Source organism: Xiphophorus hellerii, chromosome 17 (assembly GCF_003331165.1).
Source record: "Xiphophorus hellerii strain 12219 chromosome 17, Xiphophorus_hellerii-4.1, whole genome shotgun sequence".
Taxonomy (NCBI): Eukaryota; Metazoa; Chordata; class Actinopteri; order Cyprinodontiformes; family Poeciliidae; genus Xiphophorus; species Xiphophorus hellerii.
Genome location: NC_045688.1, coordinates 4,756,793 through 4,779,233, shown reverse-complemented (window position 1 = coordinate 4,779,233; position 22,441 = coordinate 4,756,793). Strand labels below are relative to the sequence as shown.

The 22,441-nt window shown below is 35.2% G+C and overlaps 1 protein-coding gene across 1 annotated transcript in view; it reads left to right on the top strand.

Annotated features, from left to right (window-relative positions):
- The window catches only part of plxna4 (plexin A4), a 222,602-nt gene extending 200,913 nt beyond the window's left edge, over positions 1–21,689 (top strand). The window contains exons 26-29 of the mRNA XM_032590154.1: positions 11,250–11,449; positions 15,652–15,864; positions 17,176–17,326; positions 17,786–21,689. Coding sequence (XP_032446045.1) covers positions 11,250–11,449; positions 15,652–15,864; positions 17,176–17,326; positions 17,786–17,881 — 660 coding nt within the window. The 3' untranslated portion in view covers positions 17,882–21,689. The remainder of the gene's footprint in view (positions 1–11,249; positions 11,450–15,651; positions 15,865–17,175; positions 17,327–17,785) is intronic.
- Positions 21,690–22,441: the final 752 nt, after the last annotated feature.

The following is a 22,441-nucleotide window of genomic DNA, read 5'->3' as shown; positions in this document are numbered from 1 at the left end:
AATGTCCAAACAAATAACATACTATACTATGATGTCGAAAATGTCCAAACAAATAACATAGTATACTATGACGTAGAAAATGTCCAAAAAATGACATACTATACTATGATGTCAAAAATGTCCAAAAAATTGACATACTATACTATGACGTTGAGAATGTCCAAAAAGTAACACACTATACTATGTCGAAAATGTCCAAAAAATGACATACTATACTATGACGTCGAAAATGTCAGAAAAATGACATACTATACTATGATGTCGAAAATGTCCAAAAAAATAACATAGTATACTATGATGTCGAAAATGTCAAAAAAATTGACATACTATACTATTACGTCGAAAATATCAGAAAAATGACATACTATACTATGACGTCGAAAATGTCCAAAAAAATAACATAGTATACTATGTCGAAAATGTCCAAAAAAATCACATACTATACTATAATGTCGAAAACGTCCAATAGATAACATACTATACTATGATGTCGAAAATGTCCAAAAAAATGACATACTATATACTATGACGTCGAAAATGTCCAAAAAAATGACATACGACGTCGAAAATGTCCAAAAAATAACATAGTATACTTGACGTCGAAAATGTCCAAAAAAATGACATACGACGTCGAAAATGTCCAAAAAATAACATAGTATACTATGACGTTGAAAATGTCCAAAAAAATAACATACTATACTATGACGTCGAAAATGTCCAAAAAATGACATACTATACTATGACGTCAAAAATGTCCGAAAATTGACATACTATACTATGACGTCGAAAATGTCCGAAAAATGACATACTATATACTATGATGTCAAAAATGTCCAAAAAATTGACATAATATACTATGATGTCGAAAATGTCCAAACAAATAACATACTATACTATGATGTCGAAAATGTCCAAACAAATAACATAGTATACTATGACGTTGAAAATGTCCAAAAAATGACATACTATACTATGATGTCAAAAATGTCCAAAAAATTGACATACTATACTATGACGTTGAGAATGTCCAAAAAGTAACACACTATACTATGTCGAAAATGTCCAAAAAATGACATACTATACTATGACGTCGAAAATGTCAGAAAAATGACATACTATACTATGATGTCGAAAATGTCCAAAAAAATAACATAGTATACTATGATGTCGAAAATGTCAAAAAAATTGACATACTATACTATTACGTCGAAAATATCAGAAAAATGACATACTATACTATGACGTCGAAAATGTCCAAAAAAATAACATAGTATACTATGTCGAAAATGTCCAAAAAAATCACATACTATACTATAATGTCGAAAACGTCCAATAGATAACATACTATACTATGATGTCGAAAATGTCCAAAAAAATGACATACTATATACTATGACGTCGAAAATGTCCAAAAAAATGACATACGACGTCGAAAATGTCCAAAAAATAACATAGTATACTTGACGTCGAAAATGTCCAAAAAAATGACATACGACGTCGAAAATGTCCAAAAAATGACATACTATACTATGACGTCGAAAATGTCAGAAAAATGACATAGTATACTATGATGTCGAAAATGTCAAAAAAATTGACCTAGTATATGTCGAAAATGTCCAAAAAAATAACTTGCTGTACTATGACTTCGAAAATGTCCAAAAAAACTACATACTATACTATGATGTCGAAAATGTCCAGAAAATGACATACTATACTATGACGTTTAAAATGTCCGAAAATTGACATACTATACTATGATGTCGAAAATGTCCAAAAAGTAACATACTATATACTATGATGTCGAAAATGTCCAAAAAAATGACATACTATATACTATGACGTCGAAAATGTCCAAAAAAATGACATACGACGTCGAAAATGTCCAAAAAATAACATAGTATACTTGACGTCGAAAATGTCCAAAAAAATGACATACGACGTCGAAAATGTCCAAAAAATAACATAGTATACTATGACGTTGAAAATGTCCAAAAAAATAACATACTATACTATGACGTCGAAAATGTCCAAAAAATGACATACTATACTATGACGTCAAAAATGTCCGAAAATTGACATACTATACTATGACGTCGAAAATGTCCGAAAAATGACATACTATATACTATGATGTCAAAAATGTCCAAAAAATTGACATAATATACTATGATGTCGAAAATGTCCAAACAAATAACATACTATACTATGATGTCGAAAATGTCCAAACAAATAACATAGTATACTATGACGTTGAAAATGTCCAAAAAATGACATACTATACTATGATGTCAAAAATGTCCAAAAAATTGACATACTATACTATGACGTTGAGAATGTCCAAAAAGTAACACACTATACTATGTCGAAAATGTCCAAAAAATGACATACTATACTATGACGTCGAAAATGTCAGAAAAATGACATACTATACTATGATGTCGAAAATGTCCAAAAAAATAACATAGTATACTATGTCGAAAATGTCAAAAAAATTGACATACTATACTATTACGTCGAAAATATCAGAAAAATGACATACTATACTATGACGTCGAAAATGTCCAAAAAAATAACATAGTATACTATGTCGAAAATGTCCAAAAAAATCACATACTATACTATAATGTCGAAAACGTCCAATAGATAACATACTATACTATGATGTCGAAAATGTCCAAAAAAATGACATACTATATACTATGACGTCGAAAATGTCCAAAAAAAATGACATACGACGTCGAAAATGTCCAAAAAATAACATAGTATACTTGACGTCGAAAATGTCCAAAAAAATGACATACGACGTCGAAAATGTCCAAAAAATAACATAGTATACTATGACGTTGAAAATGTCCAAAAAAATAACATACTATACTATGACGTCGAAAATGTCCAAAAAATGACATACTATACTATGACGTCAAAAATGTCCGAAAATTGACATACTATACTATGACGTCGAAAATGTCCGAAAAATGACATACTATATACTATGATGTCAAAAATGTCCAAAAAATTGACATAATATACTATGATGTCGAAAATGTCCAAACAAATAACATACTATACTATGATGTCGAAAATGTCCAAACAAATAACATAGTATACTATGACGTTGAAAATGTCCAAAAAATGACATACTATACTATGACGTCGAAAATGTCAGAAAAATGACATACTATACTATGATGTCGAAAATGTCCAAAAAAATAACATAGTATACTATGATGTCGAAAATGTCCAAAAAATAACATACCATACTATGTCGAAAATGTCAAAAAAATTGACATACTATACTATTACGTCGAAAATATCAGAAAAATGACATACTATACTATGACGTCGAAAATGTCCAAAAAAATAACATAGTATACTATGTCGAAAATGTCCAAAAAAATCACATACTATACTATAATGTCGAAAACGTCCAATAGATAACATACTATACTATGATGTCGAAAATGTCCAAAAAAATGACATACTATATACTATGACGTCGAAAATGTCCAAAAAAAAAATGACATACTATACTATGATGTCGAAAATGTCCAAACAAACAACATAGTATACTATGATGTTGAAAATGTCCAAAAAATGACATACTATACTATGATGTCGAAAATGTCCAAAAAATTGACATACTATATACTATGACGTCGAAAATATCAGAAAAATGACATACTATATACTATGACGTCGAAAATGTCCAAAAAATGACATACTATACTATGTCGAAAATGTCCAAAAAAAATGACATAGTATACTATGACGTCGAAAATGTCCAAACAAATAACATACTATACTATGATGTCGAAACTGTCCAAAAAATTGACATACTGTACTATGACGTCGAAAATATCAGAAAAATGACATACTATACTATGACGTCGAAAATGTCCAAATAAAAAACATACTATACTATAATGTCGAAATCGTCCAAAAAAATAACATACTATACTATGATGTCGAAAATGTCCAGAAAATGACATACTATTATATGACGTTTAAAATGTCCGAAAATTGACATACTATACTATGATGTCGAAAATGTCCAAAAAGTAACATACTATATACTATGATGTCGAAAATGTCCAAAAAATTGACATAGTATATGTCGAAAATGTCCAAAAGAATAACTTGCTATACTATGACTTCGAAAATTTCCAAAAAAACTACATACTATACTATGATGTAGAAAATGTCCAAAAAATTGACCTAGTATATGTCGAAAATGTCCAAAAAAATAACTTGCTGTACTATGACTTCGAAAATGTCCAAAAAAACTACATACTATACTATGATGTCGAAAATGTCCAGAAAATGACATACTATACTATGACGTTTAAAATGTCCGAAAATTGACATACTATACTATGATGTCGAAAATGTCCAAAAAGTAACATACTATATACTATGATGTCGAAAATGTCCAAAAAATGACATACTATACTATGACGTCGAAAATGTCCAAGAAAATAACATATTATACTATGACGTTGAAAATGTCCAAAAAATGACATACTATACTATGACGTCGAATATGTCAGAAAAATGACATACTATACTATGATGTCGAAAATGTCCAAAAAAATAACATAGTATACTATGACGTTGAAAATGTCCAAAAAATAACATACTATACTATGACGTCGAAAATGTCAGAAAAATAACTTGCTATACTATGACTTCGAAAATGTCCAAAAAAAATAACATACTATACTATGATAAATTTGAATAAAAGTGTCCTGAGAACAAAGATTCTGAGTAATCCTGCATGTGAATTTGTTTACTAAGGTTTGTAATTAAAGTGGGGCAAAAAAAATAACACATAGTATAGTATGACGTTCAAAGAGAGCAAAAATGTTTCAGTACATTATGATGTACAAAATGAGCAAAACTGACTCATAGTATAGTATGACGTTCAAAAAGAGCAAAAAACACAGTATAGTATGACGTTTGTCATGGAAAAAATACTATTTCCAAGCACTGTTCAGGTGAAATCCCTCAATCAGGTTTATTCATATATTGTGCACAATACAGAGAGCTCAAGGACAATCAGTAATGAAGCAGGTCTGGGTGAAAAGCTCTGTCAGGCAGAGACAACACATGAGTTTTATACCAAGGATAAAGAATTAATAAAAAGGGGCGAGACAGTCTGGTTCTGATGCAGCTGTAGAAAACAACTTCCAACCTTCTACATGTAACCCAAATATTTCTTTTGGTGAGGGTTCATAAGCACTTCATATAACATGACTAGCAGATGTGACCTTAATGTAATTTTTCTATCACATTTCCCCCCTTTTGATTATAAATAAATATAATATTTAATATTAATCAACACACATTTCCCTCCTCAGTCATAAGACATAACACAACACTATCCTGGAAGACGTAACAAAAGAAACATATAGCAAGATACAAAAAAACCTACCAGCAGTTCCCTTGTCTACCCTGCAATAATATAACTGTGTTTGGTAGGAAAAGTTATCTTGCAACCCCTCCTTGCCAGGGAGGCAGTCCTCTATATGTTCCATCCAGGAAAAGTGAGGAGGTATCATACCAATGATTGAAGACAGAAAAAAATCAAGAAACAGTAAAAAAGAAAATAAAAATGTAACACAAAAGCTAATTACGGAGGAGAAAAAAAATTAACAATAAAAAAACATTTAAAAAGAAAAACAAAAAATCTACGTCAAAACAAAAAAAAAAACAAGCTTAATAGAAAACTTATATCTAATCGCATAACTCAATCTGAACCACATCACAACAACAATCTATAATCATGAAATACCTTACTCCAACTAAACTTAAAAAGAGAAAAAAACCTCAAAAGGAAAAAACAATTCATTTCCAGATCAAATGAAAAATAAAATCAGCATATAAAATGCATATTTAGAACACGCAGAAAGGACAGGCATTTGTTTTTGTGAAACATAGACATTTCTGTGAATTGCAAAGCAGTATAGGAAAGATAAGCTAGGATACTAGCCTGAAAATATCAATGATTAACACTACTTACAGACAAAAAACAAAATAAACATTACGCATTATCTTCAATATCACTGCCAATTAATATCCCGCAGTTCATGTAGCGGAAACGTTTCTACCGTAGCAGAGGGAAAGAAACAATAAAAGACAAATAACAAAAAATTAGAAATAACCAACACAAATGTCTGTAATTGAAACAAGATGAAGGCGTGACATCTGTCATAATGAATGTCCTTGTTTTTTTCTTCTTTCTCTCTGGAACTTTTTAAATATATATATTTATTCTTCACTCCCCACTTTGACCACTCGCCAGTGGACCAGCAATAGTTCTTTGGTTGGGGAGCCTTTTGATGTACAAAAGCAACCAATGTTTGTTATGTTTCAGTCTCTTCCGTATTCCTTTCGTTGCATCTTTTCCTCTTCCTGAAGGTTGGGTGTCAGAGGTTACCAGCACTTAACACCAATTGTAATGAAGGTATTTCAGTGATCAAGGAAATTAAACGTAGCTGTCTGCGGTGTCAGAGGTTACTAGCACTTAACACCAGCAGCAGTAAAGTAAGTTGTCCTCATCCAGAAAGTTGCACGTCGTCCTCCTTGGTCTGATGATCTGTCGACTGTTGGACACCAGGATGGGCGTTGTCTCGGCCCTCTTATAGTGGTTGGCGTGCATCCACTTCGCCCTCTCTGCGACGAGCAGCTCTGTACATTTTCCCCGCCAGCGTTTGGAGTTCCAATGCGTCCTCCAGAAGTCTTTCACCACGACCCAATCACCTGGCTTGATGGTATGGAGTGGTATTTCGACGTCATAGTATACTATGACGTCGAAAATGTCCAAAAAATGACATACTATACTATGATGTCGAAAATGTCCAAAAAATAACATACTATACTATGATGTCGAAAATGTCCAAAAAATTGACATGCTATACTATGACGTCGAAAATGTCCAAAAAATTGACATACTATACTATGACGTCGAAAATGTCTGAAAATTGACATACTATTACGGACGACCTATGACGTTGAAAATGTCCAAAAAAATAACATACTATACTATGTCTCCGAAAATGTCCAAAAAAATAACATACTATACAATGACGTCGAAAATGTCCAAAAAATGACATACTATACTATGATGTCGAAAATGTCCAAAAAATAACATACTATACTATGATGTCGAAAATGTCCAAAAAATTGACATGCTATACTATGACGTCGAAAATGTCCAAAAAATTGACATACTATACTATGACGTCGAAAATGTCTGAAAATTGACATACTATTACGGACGACCTATGACGTTGAAAATGTCCAAAAAAATAACATACTATACTATGTCTCCGAAAATGTCCAAAAAAATAACATACTATACAATGACGTCGAAAATGTCCAAAAATTGACATACTATACTATGACGTTGAGAATGTCCAAAAAGTAACATAGTATACTATGTGGAAAATGTCCAAAAAAATCACATACTATACTATAATGTCGAAAACGTCCAAAAGATAACATACTATACTATGATGTCGAAAATGTCCAAAAAAATGACATACTATATACTATGACGTCGAAAATGTCCAAAAAAAAATGACATACTATACTATGATGTCGAAAATGTCCAAACAAATAACATAGTATACTATGACGTCGAAAATGTCCAAAAAAAATGACATAGTATACTATGATGTCGAAAATGTCCAAAAAATGACATACTATACTATGATGTCGAAAATGTCCAAAAAAAATGACATAGTATACTATGATGTCGAAAATGTCCAAGAAAATAATATACTATACTATGACGTTGAAAATGTCCGAAAATTGACATACTATACTATGACGTCGAAAATGTCCAAAAAATGACATATTATACTATGACGTCGAAAATGTCCAAAAAATGACATACTATACTATGACGTCGAAAATGTCCAAAAAATGACATACTATACTATGACTTCGAAAATGTCCAAAAAATGACATACTATACTATGACGTCGAAAATGTCAGAAAAATGACATACTATACTATGATGTAGAAAATGTCCAAAAAATTGACATAGTATATGTCGAAAATGTCCAAAAGAATAACTTGCTATACTATAACTTCGAAAATGTCCAAAAAAACTACATACTATACTATGATGTAGAAAATGTCCAAAAAATTGACATAGTATATGTCGAAAATGTCCAAAAAAATAACTTGCTGTACTATGACTTCGAAAATGTCCAAAAAAACTACATACTATACTATGATGTCGAAAATGTCCAAAAAGTACTATGATGTCGAAAATGTCCAAAAAATGACATACTATACTATGATGTCGAAAATGTCCAAAAAAATACCATAGTATACTATGACGTTGAAAATGTCCAAAAAATTACATACTATACTATGACGTTGAAAATGTCCAAAAAATGACATACTATACTATGACGTCGAAAATGTCAGAAAAATAACTTGCTATACTATGACTTCGAAAATGTCCAAAAAAACTACATACTATACTATGTCGAAAATGTCCAAAAAAAATAACATACTATACTATGATAAATTTGAATAAAAGTGTCCTGAGAACAAAGATTCTGAGTAATCCTGCATGTGAATTTGTTCACTAAGGTTTGTAATTAAAGTGGGGCAAAAAAAATAACACATAGTATAGTATGACGTTCAAAGAGAGCAAAAATGATTCAGTATATTATGATATACAAAATGAGCAAAACTGACTCATAGTATACTATGACGTTGAAAATGTCTGAAAATTGACACACTATGATGTCGAAAATGTCCAAAAAAATTGACATACTATACTATGATGTCGAAAATGTCAGAAAAATGACATAGTATACTATGACGTTGAAAATGTCCGAAAATTGACATACTATACTATGATGTTGAAAATGTCCAAAAAAATTGACATACTATACTATGATGTCGAAAATGTCAGAAAAATGACATACTATACTATGACGTTGAAAATGTCCGAAAATTGACATACTATACTATGATGTCGAAAATGTCCAAAAAAATTGACATACTATACTATGATGTCGAAAATGTCAGAAAAATGACATAGTATACTATGGCGTTGAAAATGTCCGAAAATTGACATACTATACTATGACGTCGAAAATGTCCAAAAAAATAACATACTACACTATGACGTCGAAAATGTCCGAAATATGAATAGTATACTATGGCATCGAAAATGTCCAAAAAAATGACACACTATACTATGACGTTGAAAATGTCTGAAAATTGACATACTATACTATGATGTCGAAAATGTCCAAAAAATGACATAGTATACTATGACGTTGAAAATGTCCAAAAAAATAACATACTATACTATGTCTCCGAAAATGTCCAAAAAAATAACATACTATACTATGGCATCGAAAATGTCCAAAAACATGACACACTATACTATGACGTCGAAAATGTCCAAAAAAATTGACATACTATACTATGATGTCGAAAATGTCAGAAAAATGACATACTATACTATGTCAATAGTATAGTATGTCTACAATATGTTATACTATAATGACATATTGACATTATAGTATGTCAATATGTCTATTGACATACTATAATGTGGAAAACACATATAAATCTGAAACATGTTAAAACATGAACATAAAACTGTCCCCAAAATGGAATTAATCATTCAAACATACATTGTTGTCATCACTGACGTCGAAAATGTAAAAAAAATTACATAGTGTAGTATGACATTCAAAATGAGCAAAAATGACACATAGTATAGTATGACGTTCAAGAAGAGCAAAAATTAAACATAGTATAGTATGACGTTCAAAACGGGCAAAAATGACTACTAGTATAGTATGACCTCACGCACAAATTAGGTATTCCCTTGCCAGTCAGAAACTTGCTGGCCTAATAAAGATGTACATGATCTTATCTTCATAGAGAAATCGTAAGCCGTTGGGAATTCTGGCTGCATTAAAATTATTGCTGCAATTGTTGGACTAACAGGATTCCCTCCTCCAACTCTCTTTTACATCTCTTGACTTTCATTTGGTCATCTGCTTCTCCCAAATTGGATTTTTATTTGCTTGCACCTGTATACACCTCATCTGCCACACTCCATGGCCTCGTTTTCTGATAGGAAACCTGCCGTTTTAATTTCCCTCCTGTGCTTCCACTTTCTCCCCTGCATCCCATCAACTTGTTCTTTACAAGAGGATTAGATTCTTTCACTCTGTGTGTCTCTCCTCTCATCTCCTCCTCCTTAAAGTCGCCAACATTAAATCAAATTAGGGTCAATGGTGCAGTGTGGGAGCTAATCCGGCAGCACAAAGAGGCTTAGGAGATGCACCTCCTGTTCCCAGATATTATTAAAAGTCAGCTGTGAAATAATTTCTTCCATCAAAGCTGCAAGCAGATTTAGGGGTCAGGTCTGCAAGATATAAGTCACATACACAAACATCGGAATGAAGGGACTAAATGAAAATACATCTCACAACTCAGAATATGATTGGAAAAAATATTAAGTTTATAGTAACATCTCATTGGACATTCTTAGTATATCATAAAACATATAAGAAAAAAAACTGTCAATACTGTACCTTATTAAGTATTCATGACAAACTTTGATAAACTTGGTCATAACTGGTATATAATACATGCATGGTTTTAACATAAACAAAATCTCTAATACATGGCAAGCATCTATATTATACAATCCTTAAAATCCAGTGTCCCTTTAGAAGTTGCCTAATTACTAAATTGAGTTCACCTGTGTTTTCTGAGTATAAGCACAATAGACGTTAGGGAATAATGGTGAATGGCATCATTAAGTACAAGGATTACATGAGCTAAGGATAAAGTTAATAAAGTCTAGAGAAGAAAGCAAATAAGTTCAATTTCCAATTTAATCCATGTAGAGGACACAGCAGCCACGTGGGAGAAGGTGCTTTTGCAGGAAATCAATAAATGCACCATCCATCGGATGAAACGTGGTAATGTTACACTACGCTGGACCTGCAACAAGTTGTCTCAGTTTAGGTTGGCAACTGGTAGTGCTAATTTTAATTAGGGGTATCAACAGAGTAAAAAGTGGTGAAAACAATAATTTTTTTCAAATTCTATTTGTAAAATCTGCTAAACCATATAACTTTTCTTTCCTTTTTGATTTGAGAACTACTTTATGAATGTAATGTGATAAATGTGAAAAAGTTCCAGTGGTAAGAATATCTTTGCTAGGAATTTCTGAAGCTTTGAATACCACATAATACATGTGTGCATCTGTTCTCTCTGACCCACAGGGTACATTACAGAAGTTTGTTGACGACCTGTTTGAAACCATCTTTAGCACCGCCCACCGGGGAAGTGCCCTGCCACTGGCAATTAAATACATGTTTGACTTCCTGGACGAGCAGGCAGACAAACACAGCATCCACGACCCGCATGTGCGACACACATGGAAGAGCAACTGGTGAGTTCAAATCGGCAATATTTACTACTTATGAACACAAAATTGTTGACACATCAGGTGTGGTTTCTTTAATAGAAAGTTATTTGCTCATTTGTGCTGCGGTCTGGCTTTTTTCAAGGCCTCTTGTACATTTTGGCACATATACCATAGCAGTGTCTTGTCACTGCCAAGTTCCTCCATGTGCTTCTTCTCTTCCTAATACCCATTAGCCACAGGGGTGTGTAATCTTCGTTAAAGCCATTCACAAGAGGCTAATCCAATTGGCTGCCAAGACTCTCCATTATCATCATAGGTTACAGGGCCAAAATAATGCTCGTCACTGTGGAAATCTCCATAGTGACAAATGTGCACTTCCGGGTGCATGAGTACACCTCTAAATTAATATCCGCTTATTAATTTAGGCCACGTTGACCTCTGTGAAACCACTTTATGAAGCCTGGGTGAAGTTGAATAACCAGCCACGAACGGGAACTGAAGAGAAATGAAAAGGTGTTGAAGAAGTGGATGCAATGGGAGTTAAATACACTAATAACTCGTTAGCCTTCTGGCCTCTGTCAAGATCCCAGCATGCATAGCACAGAGTGAGGCTCAGAAGGACAATTCGAGATGGAGAGAGGAATAGGTTCTTGGAGGCCAAAGAGGAAGTGTTTGCTTTTCATTTTAATTTAGGTAATTCTAGTGTCATGTCATGGGATAGTTTGCGGTTTTTAAGTATTTTTTGACAGCAGAACAGGTTTTGTAGTATTATTTTCTTAATGGGCTCCATCTGTCATAAATGACCAGCAATCTATCATAGGAAACTGTCAAAAACTGCTGAGACTGAGCCGGTTGTAGTTGCTTGAATGTGCATCTGCCTGCACCTTCAGCGTGAATATGCATAAGTTTAAACTGGAATATTAGCTGTGACAAAAGGCCAAGAGTAGAGAATAATGATGCAAGCATCTCCTCCAAGCTGAGCCCCCATCCCATTAAGTCCCCCATTCTCATTGTCATCATACACACCATTAACCTCAGCTGCAGTGAAAGCTTTTGCACCTCAATGCAACCCCCAAAGTCCCATTTACCCCCGTCCCCACCCGCCAAGTATCACAGTATAGCCCTGCCCTTAAATTATTCCCCCGCCTACCATTTGCCTCCTATCTCATTTTCATGTGGTTCTTAATGGTGTTACTATGACGTTAGGTTTCAAATAACATGGTCTACACTGAGAATCTGAATGTTTCTTCAGTTTATTCTGCAAGCTGTCAAAAGTGAAATCCATTCCAGTTTACCTTTGCTTTTGTTAAAGTTTCAGACACTCTGAAACCAACTTGCATACTTTTATTTTCTACAGAAGCTTTAAATAACATAAATGCTCACTCGTTTTCTTCTGCATTGTGTTGAGTTCAGCTGTGGATTTATTTTTGCAATAAGTCTCTACATAGTTGAATCACTGGCTCTAGGAGCCTCTCCAGATGGTATCCTTTGGATTAATGGCAGCGTGTCGGCGTCTGCTCACATCTTCTCTCTTCTGTTTTTTGCCTGCCTGTCGATTGCCACAGTGTGTTTTTCGTGTAGAGGAGATAGAAGGAAATTTAATTACTGTGCAGAACTGTCACATAGATGTGGATCATCTGTCCTCAGTGCTACTGCAGCACCTCCCTACTCAGACTATAAACAGCCCTGTTAGGATAGAGATACAGATTAGTGCATGTTCTAGTCATTAATGTGCCTTTCTCATCAAAATTTGCATATTGGCTTATTGAAGTCCTTTCTGGAGCAAAGCCCACTAGATTGTGTTTATAAAGCTCGTCACTTTCCTGGCTACATTGTAATGCCTCCAGTGTCACATATCCAACCATTTGCTTGTTGACGGTAATTACCCTCACTATGGATGCACTTCGAGCAAATTATATGATTCTATAAAGAAACTGGGTTTTAAACTTCCTGTGAAAAGATTATATATCCTCAGTATGTACAGTATATGACAGTCATTTACCTGTGTGTTGTACCAACGCATTTGAACTATTCAGTGTAGAATTATCATGTAACAAACAACTTAAATGTGTTTGAATAACAACATTTTTGGGCCTGAATTTGTAGGTTTATCTTCAATACAGACAGTGTTACACATTCACTCAACTATGTTTAGTCTCAGTTTAAACTGCTTAGCTGTTGATGAAGCTAATAGTGAATAATTTTATATGTATTTTATTAACTTTTCACAATACAGGCAGTTTCAGAATTAGTAATGAGATCCCAAGCATGATGCTACCAGCAATTTGCTTGATTAAAACCAGTTTTTTAGATGTTTGTTCTTTGGGCTCATTGCCACTGTAGACCCCAAATATTGAGTTGTAAGAGCAGCTACTGCAGACAAATAAGTCGTTCTTTTTAAATGACTTTAGAAGAACGTCCTTATACCCATGTTACATTAACCATGAAACATCAGCAAGTATATTACCTCAATAAAGAGCCTGAATGAATGTTACTTATACCATTAGCTAATATTTATTGCAGTCCAAGAAGTTCTTTGTGATATAGATATTACAATACATTTATATGCATCACTGTGATTTTGTTGCTGATTATGTAAAAGAAAAAAAAGGATTCTGAGCATCAGTAGTTTCTTTATACTGATGAAAAGTTAGACTGCCCATTAAACCAAATAAGGCAACTTTGCCTAAAAGGCCCCATTAGCTGGCCTTTGTAGTCATGAATCAGTGGAAAGGGTCTTTTTTTTCCATGGTTTCATGCACCACCCATCATAATTCCTCCTGGATAAGCGAAGCCCTTGATCTTGGCAGATGATATTTACCCCTAATCCCCGACCGAAACTCCTGATCAAAAAACATCATTCATATACACAGCATGAGCCAACTGCCAAATTTACACGCTTTGGTAATTTTTAGTGGGTGATGCACAAGAATTATGATGGAAATTTTAAAAACTAAATTACAAAATTCGCATGGGGGACTTCATCATTGTGGCAACCACTGCCCTATTGAAAGAGCAGATTGCCAATGATCACTGCAGAACAGCAGTGTTAATATCCCTTTGATCCCTGTACCTAATCCCACTAGATTATTTGCTTAGATTAATTTTGCAGGCATAATACAGAGATCTTTTCAAATACCAAATCCTCTTTTGTTAGAATGTACATCTGAATTGCTTTTGGGCCAAAATACATATCACTAGTGTTCTGCGAGTATTTTAAATGATTTCATTTCCTTTTTTTAATGATTATTGTGCCACTGAAACACTTGTACTGGTTAGAATACGCTGTCTGTCCTGATTGATTTTTTCCTCACATCACCTAAAAAGCTTATAAAATATTAAAGCTACAGTGATCCGCACAGCTCTTTGTTAATACCACCTGAGCTTCTTTCACAGCAGCCCCCAGATAAAGCTGGCCCAGTATCTATTTATTTTGGCAGAAACAAGCTCAGCAAATAAAAAGACTTGTATATTTTTATCATTCTGGACAGGCACAAAAATAGGACCCACTTGCACAAATAAGCCAATATGAATTGTGTCACAGTGCAGCCTCAAGTGAAGACTGCTGGACACTGTTTGAGAAAATGAGAACCGGCCACCACCTGGTTTTAAAGATAAAGCCTTTATTGAATTAGGTAGATACAGGAGCAACAACAGCAACTGTGTACTTGCTTTTCAACATGATTGAATCTTCACCCCCTCTGGCAAATAATATGTTCATGCCTATTGACTAACTCACTGTGGCAAATTTCAAAATGACATTTAAACTTCATCTTAAAGCAATTCTGTGTTGCTTTGCTTTGTTTTCTGTGTTTGAATAGCTAGATTAACATAATGTCATTCACATGGAGCTCATGATTTTAGTCATGAAAATGACTAAAATTAAGGAACATGTGGAGAAAACAAGGGACCAAAACATGGTGTTACACCTGGAAGTCTGTAGTGTAAAAAAATGTTTAACACAATGTCCACCCTAAACAAAAGTAGCTCATAAAGATTTATAAGTTATTATATCCAACAGAAGGAGGAGGTTGTTACAAAAGCAACAGTTTGGCATCTTACAGAGGGATTTGACTGCTTCTGCCCAAAACTGTAAAAAACAGAAGTTAGAGTTTTCTTTGTCCATGTTTAACTGATGATGCACTACAGTAATATAAATGTCAAAGCCTTGACTATGTATAGTAATAATAGTTCACCACTAAACTCTTTTGCTCACCTTTTTTCAGCCTACCTCTGCGCTTCTGGGTGAATGTGATCAAGAACCCCCAGTTTGTGTTTGACATCCACAAGAGCAGCATCACAGATGCCTGTTTGTCTGTGGTGGCCCAGACCTTCATGGACTCCTGCTCCACCTCAGAACACCGCCTTGGGAAAGACTCACCATCCAACAAGCTGCTTTATGCCAAGGACATCCCCAGCTACAAGAGCTGGGTGGAGAGGTGAGCACTTACTGGATGGATGGAAGGAGAGAGAACTTACATTAGCTATGTGGCTGTAGCACTGATCTATGAGCTGTGAAACCCCATCCAAATTACAACACAGTGAGGATGGATGGGAGTGCCTAGGGCAAGAGAGCTGCAGCGCATGTGAGGAAAAAAGAGACAGAATATTAGAGGTACAAGCAGCAGAATGTGGTAATGTTAAAATTAAGACTTCACATTCTTTATTCTTTATCACCAATTAAATCCTGAATAAAAGATAAGACACTGTAAATTGGTTTGCAGTATCTATAATAGCTAGATACTATTCTGATCTGAACAATAACCAAAAAGTTGCATCTTAATTTACAGGCTAATTACATTTCTTTGCATCAAGACTGCGTTCAGTACATGTATCTGGTGTCTTAACTTTAGTGGACATCTGTCAACATAATGTGAAAAAGCTTAAGGGGTGTAAATGCTTTGCTGGGCCCTGTAACATTAACATTCTGACTTAAGTAATTTTGAAATATTTTAAAGGTTCACATGTTAGCTGTCAATTTCTACCCGCAATGATTTATTTTCAAGTCACAATTTACATGCAACTGATTTTAAAGTTTACATTTTGTGACACAGCCTTTCATATTGTAATTGATAATTGTTGTAGATTACACTTTTTAGACCACTGAAGGGCATTTTCAGGTCAAGTAGTTTTAAAAGCTGTATCAATGAAAGGATAGTTGGAGGAATTGTGACTGTAGCACAGACATTTGTGAGAAAATAGTCAAATAGTTCACTTTCAGGCTAGATGAAAACTGAAACAAACACACCTGCTTTTTGCACTAACAATGCCCTGCTAGGAGCTCAGCATTACTGCCTTCCAACACTGAGCAGGTGTTGATGTGAGCATGACCTCTGTGAGCAACACCCACCTGTCTTTCTTTTGCTCAGTTTGGTCTCTGAGCTTATCTGGCAGATACTCGCTCACACACACTCCTAAAATTATTTAGCTATCCAGCAGGCCTGTCCTCAAGTGGCTGCAGCTACAGGAATTTAATATGTTAATAAGCTGTTTTAATTAACATAGCTGAGCAGGGAAACACAGCTGTTGCTAACACTGACTGATTGCCTTTAACTTAATGGACCATGTGTGCATGTCTACTGTTGTGGTGCTGAAATCTGAGGCAGCACAGCCTCCTCAGTCACATTACTACAAAACACACATGTGGTTTCTATAAAATATGCATTAGCTAAAAAATTATTAATGGGAAGTAAGAAAAATATTAACACCTTTCTCTAAAAAAGTTTTCCTGCTACTTTGTCTCTCAACAGGTACTACTCAGACATTAGTAAGATGCCAGCAATCAGTGACCAGGACATGAATGCCTACTTGGCAGAACAGTCACGGATGCACATGAATGAGTTTAACACCATGAGCTCTCTCAGTGAGATTTACTCGTACGTGGGGAAGTACACTGAGGAGGTATGTAACACCGTTACATTTCTAAAGAACGGTCTTTTCAGAACGTGAAAGATGTCAATCCTTTATTGTAGCGTTGGTGACTGAATATTACAGAATAATTTAAAGAGATACATCAGCCATCTGCAAAGTATGTTAATTACTATTCCGTGAATACTTTGTTGGGCCTCCTTTGCTTACCTACACAATTCCACTCTGGTCTCATCTCCATTCCTTCTGGGATTTGCACCATTGAGTTCAATGATGAGTTTCATTTTCTGAAATAAATGAGAAAATAGGGATAAAAACATTTAACATGATATGTATGGTTTCTAAACTGCTCAGCAAAACAGTTTTAATAATACTACAGCTGAGTAGTATTATTGAACTATCCCTTTACATACTGTAATTAATGATTTTTATTGATATGATAAGTAGATTATTAATAAATGTTCCATGTTTGCCTCCCTGTCCTGCAAACAGATTGTGTGTTCACTTGAGCAGGATGACGTAGCCAGGAAACAGAGACTGGCCTTCAAGCTGGAGCAGGTGGTGGCCTTCATGAGTCTGGAGAGCTGAGGACCGCACTTCCCAGGGTGCACTGGGAAGAGACCCCGTCAGAAACCGAGCTGTGCCTGAGCGAAAACCTGTCCCCATTTTTTTCCATCATTTGACTTCCACCCTCAGCTTTTCAGAGATTACTTCTTCCTCAATTTTTCTTCTGCTTCCCTCCTCCCTGAGAGATATTTTGTTTTTCTCATCAACACAGCTGCATAGACTAGTTTACCTGAATATTTGCGAGGGGTGGTGCGCAGCTGAGGTCAACGTCTCCTGCAGTGCAATGTGGGGCGTCCCTCAGCTTCATCACAGGGGGGAGCTTCTTTGGGGGATTACTTGAGAGCTGGCCATATTGGCGTCCTCCCCCTGCTGGATTAAAAGAAGAAAAAAAATTATGTTGCCTTCAAGAATTTACACTGATAGTAAATCTTTGGAAACTACAACGTAGGGTGTCCATATGTTGAACTTTTAAAAATAGGATAGTTAAGATAAAATCATCTAGAGTTCTGTTTAATGTAGTTCTAGATTCAACATATGGCATCAAGTGCAAACATCAAGAGTGATGACTGCAAGCCAAATGAACACCTCTGGAGAAAATTAATGCAAGAATGGTTTGCCAAGTTTACACTGTACCTTCAAGCAAAGCATACATATCCGTGAATCTGGGTCAAATCCAGGCAAACCTAGAATGTTTTTGTGTTCTTTAAATGTAGCTCGGGTTGTATCTAAGGACAAGACTGATGGGGTGTGGGGAGGGAATATCGCTCCCTGAACTTTTCCTCCCTGAAACAAAGCAGAGCATCCTCAGCCTTTAGCTTGTTGTACCTTTCACACCTTTTTACCTGCCTAGTGTACTTTCAAGAAATAAAAAAAGCTCATGATTTCTGCTTCCATGGCTATTGCAAATTAAAGCTATTAGATCAAATACTAGAGCCCCACCCAAGTTGGATCCTCTGATTAAAAAGCACACAACCAACTCTGGAAGACAAACACCAGAAGCAGTCTCTTCCAACGGTCTATCAAAGCACACACAAAAATACACAAGAGAAAAAATAAATCAGCAGCTGCCCAGATATCCACAACAACCCTAAGGAGCTAAAGGGAGAAGCTGACTGAGATGCACGGAGTAAGAATGACTGAACACAGAGTAGCCAGAGATGGCTGACTGCTACCTAAAGGGGCTTTGTTGTCTGAGTAGTACGTCTTTTCGAGGATGTTATTATTTAAGACTTTCACGTGGGGAAAAATGAAACGAGATGGACTTTGCTGGTCAGCCAAAAACCAAAGGAGCTTGAAATTTTCAAAAAAAACGGTCAAAAATGTATTTATACATTTTAAATACATATTTATATGTATTTATAAAGTGCCACTGAGGAACTGACAAAAAAAACATATTGTGACTGGAACTGTAAGAAGCCTGTGTGATTTTTTCTGACCTCAGTGTGTCGAGGTGAGAGGCTCCGTGGGCGACGTGATCCGATCCTCCCCGGTCTCTCCTGCTCTCGGCACACCAGCTGCCCTTTTTTTGTCTGGCTCCTCGATTAACAGCTTATCTGTTTTGCACAAGCATTGGAGATGGTAGCTAGCTGCGTATGGCAAAACTCCAATTTCTTGAGGCCCTCTTTCTGTATTAGTGTAGTTGTCCTCAGTGGTGGCAGGGGGCGGCCTTCTCCAAGCCTCAAAGAAAAGAAACAAAATTCTGTCAGCATCACAGACATGAAGAGTAATTACAACTAGTCGGACATACGCCGGCACCATGAGAGTGAAAGAGTGACTGAAAGTGATGATGGAGGCGCCCTCCGTACCTTTTGACCTCTGCCCTTTCTTTTGCCTTGACAACGTGCCCCATGTGGTGATGTGAATGTGTGAAGACCGCCCTAGGTCCACCTTGGGTCCTTTATTGGCTTTTTAAGCGCATGTAAAATGTAAACCATTTAAGAAACTTATTTTAAAAAAAGTGAAAAACAAGAAAACTAAGCCTTGCAATGATGATGTGGATGTGTTCTTTATTCTTTCTTTTGCTTGGAAGAACCGAGATGGGAAAAAGTGGACTGTTCATATAAGAAAAACTGTTGTTTAAGGTGGAACCTTTATCTTGTTTGGCCTCCTGCAGAGTTTCATACCCACAGTTTTTGTGAAGTGGTAGTTGCTAAATATTACAGATATTTACCTTTGCATGTTGACCTATTTGGATGGTATGAAATGGAAATGCCTTGCTCAAAGATATTCATATACTCCTGCAACTACTTGGGAGATTTAGGTCTACCATGTCTTTCATTACAGGCCATCAGTGCCTCCTGTGTGGTTCAAATTTTGGGTGAGAAAACATACAAACCCTGCAGTTGATTATTTTACCACCCATCTGTTGAGCTTGGACAGAAAGGAAATGTATCAAGAGCACAAAAGAAACTTACTGATGAAAACCGACAGACATTGCTTCATTTAAAAAAATGATTTTGGCTAGAGTTGCCCCAGGTTTTTGTAAAACTTGAACCTGTTGATACTGATTCAGAATTTTCTTCAAGTAACTGCCAGCAGCATTTAATGTGTTGGAAGTACAGTAAACATTACTCACTAGACCCTTAACCCTTGGCTCCAAACATTTTGAAATCCAATAAAACTACCATGTTGACATCTCCAGCTGTAGATCATCTTTTCTTAGCGATAAGTGGGTCAGCATCACTATTTCAAAAAGGCTGAGTTTAATCTTTACACAAAGTAAACACTAATTTTACCTCTCAGAGTTACAAGGGCTGAACAACAATGAAAATCCAGCATATTCTATGACTAAGTGAGGCTGAAAGTTCAAAATCAGAAACTTTACTATAATGCATTCAGCCGTCCTGGAATCTACAGAAGTTGGCTCCAGTTCAATCCACTTCTTGGCCAACTCTACACAATATCTTCAAGGCATTTTCAAATTCACCATCTCCTGGCATACAGCTCATTTCATACTCTAAAGTTTGACATGAAAAGAACATGACTACAAAAGTAAAAAATTAGAGGAACCAAAGCCACCAGCAGCCTGAACAAACAGCCAGTATGTCTCCACAGAATGTAACTTCTTTCTAAATAATGTCTTAGTTTATTTATGCTTCCTCTGACTTCAAAACACATCACTGAGACTTCTTTATTCAGTAATGGCTTCCACACTAAAGAGTGCTTTTGGCACAACCCGCTACCGCTTAGGGTATAGTATATTCACTGATCAGGGAAAAATAATTGTTCACCTTTTTCTTATGAGGAGAATCCTTGCCTGTTGCAATTTAGAGAAGTACACTTAGACAGGCAGTTGGTCTACATATCAAAGATTTTCTGAATTTTAAGAAACAGCAAACTGAAACTTTCAGTAAAGACTCTCTATACATAAACCATGTCTAAAACACAGAAACAATGAAAAGCACAAGCTGAGAGTCCTTGGATGTCATTGTAAAACTCTCTCCTCAGTGCTACTTCCCAGCTTTCCTTTCTTCCTGGCTCAACATTTACCCTCCAACAAAGGTTGCCTGCTTGTAGCCTCCTCGTGCTACCAACAGCACAGATAAAGTTTCCACCTTCAAACATTTTGTAGGAATTTAAAATGTCCTCCTAGCTCAGTGTTATCGCAGGTGTTACACAAACATGGTAGAAAAGACTTTTACTAGATCATATCTGAAAGATAAAGAGTATCTTATTGAGAGATAAAAACGAAACCTGGGGAATTATAAGGCGAGCTTCTCTAACTTTGTTATAATTGTATACCTGTGTATGTAAATATAATGCATTCCTATTTTGCAGTCAAGAACAAAATAATATTTGTAATATAGAATAAACTTTATTATGAAACAAATGGCTGACTAGTTCTTGCTCATTGCCTCATTTTATACAATGTTTCAGTTTGATGGCTTAAGCATTATTTTGCAATCTGTCTTATGCAAATAATCATTCATTCACCTGGACTGTTTGTAGAAGCAGTAAAGACCATAATGGAAGTTCAAATAAATATTTTTGCATAATAGGTCTCTTTTAAAGCTGCAATTCAATTTCGCTGTTTCTTGCTAAAGAAAGGTGTTAAATATCTGAGAAAGCAGCCAACCTTAGGTGCGTGTTCACAATCCACATGTGTGATCAGATGGTGGTTCATGGCATTTCTGGAGATCGCAAGGTTGCTGATGTAACACTCCTGTAAAGCATAAAAAATAAAAATTAAAACCTTCCACAGGACCACAACCTAAATGTGTCAGTATAAGAATCTATGGAGCCGTTTCTGTCTTTTCTTGGCTTGAAATGATAGTCTATTATACAAATGACGATTCATATCAGGTCACATTTGTTTTCACTCCCTTTGACTTGTGTTCAGCACAGCTGAGATCATCTCAGATCTACTTTTTTTCTTATTACTGTTGACTGTGTGGGTGCTATAAATGTACTGCTCTGTAATAATAGTATAAGCAGATAAAAATAGTTTTAGAATATGCACTTAGACAATTGATAGTTTGACCAAAGATCACCATATGCAGGGATTATAATGAACCTCCTTAGGTGTTGCATCATGCACACAATGTATAACAGAAAAAAATCAGCAACAGGAAGTTAACGTTC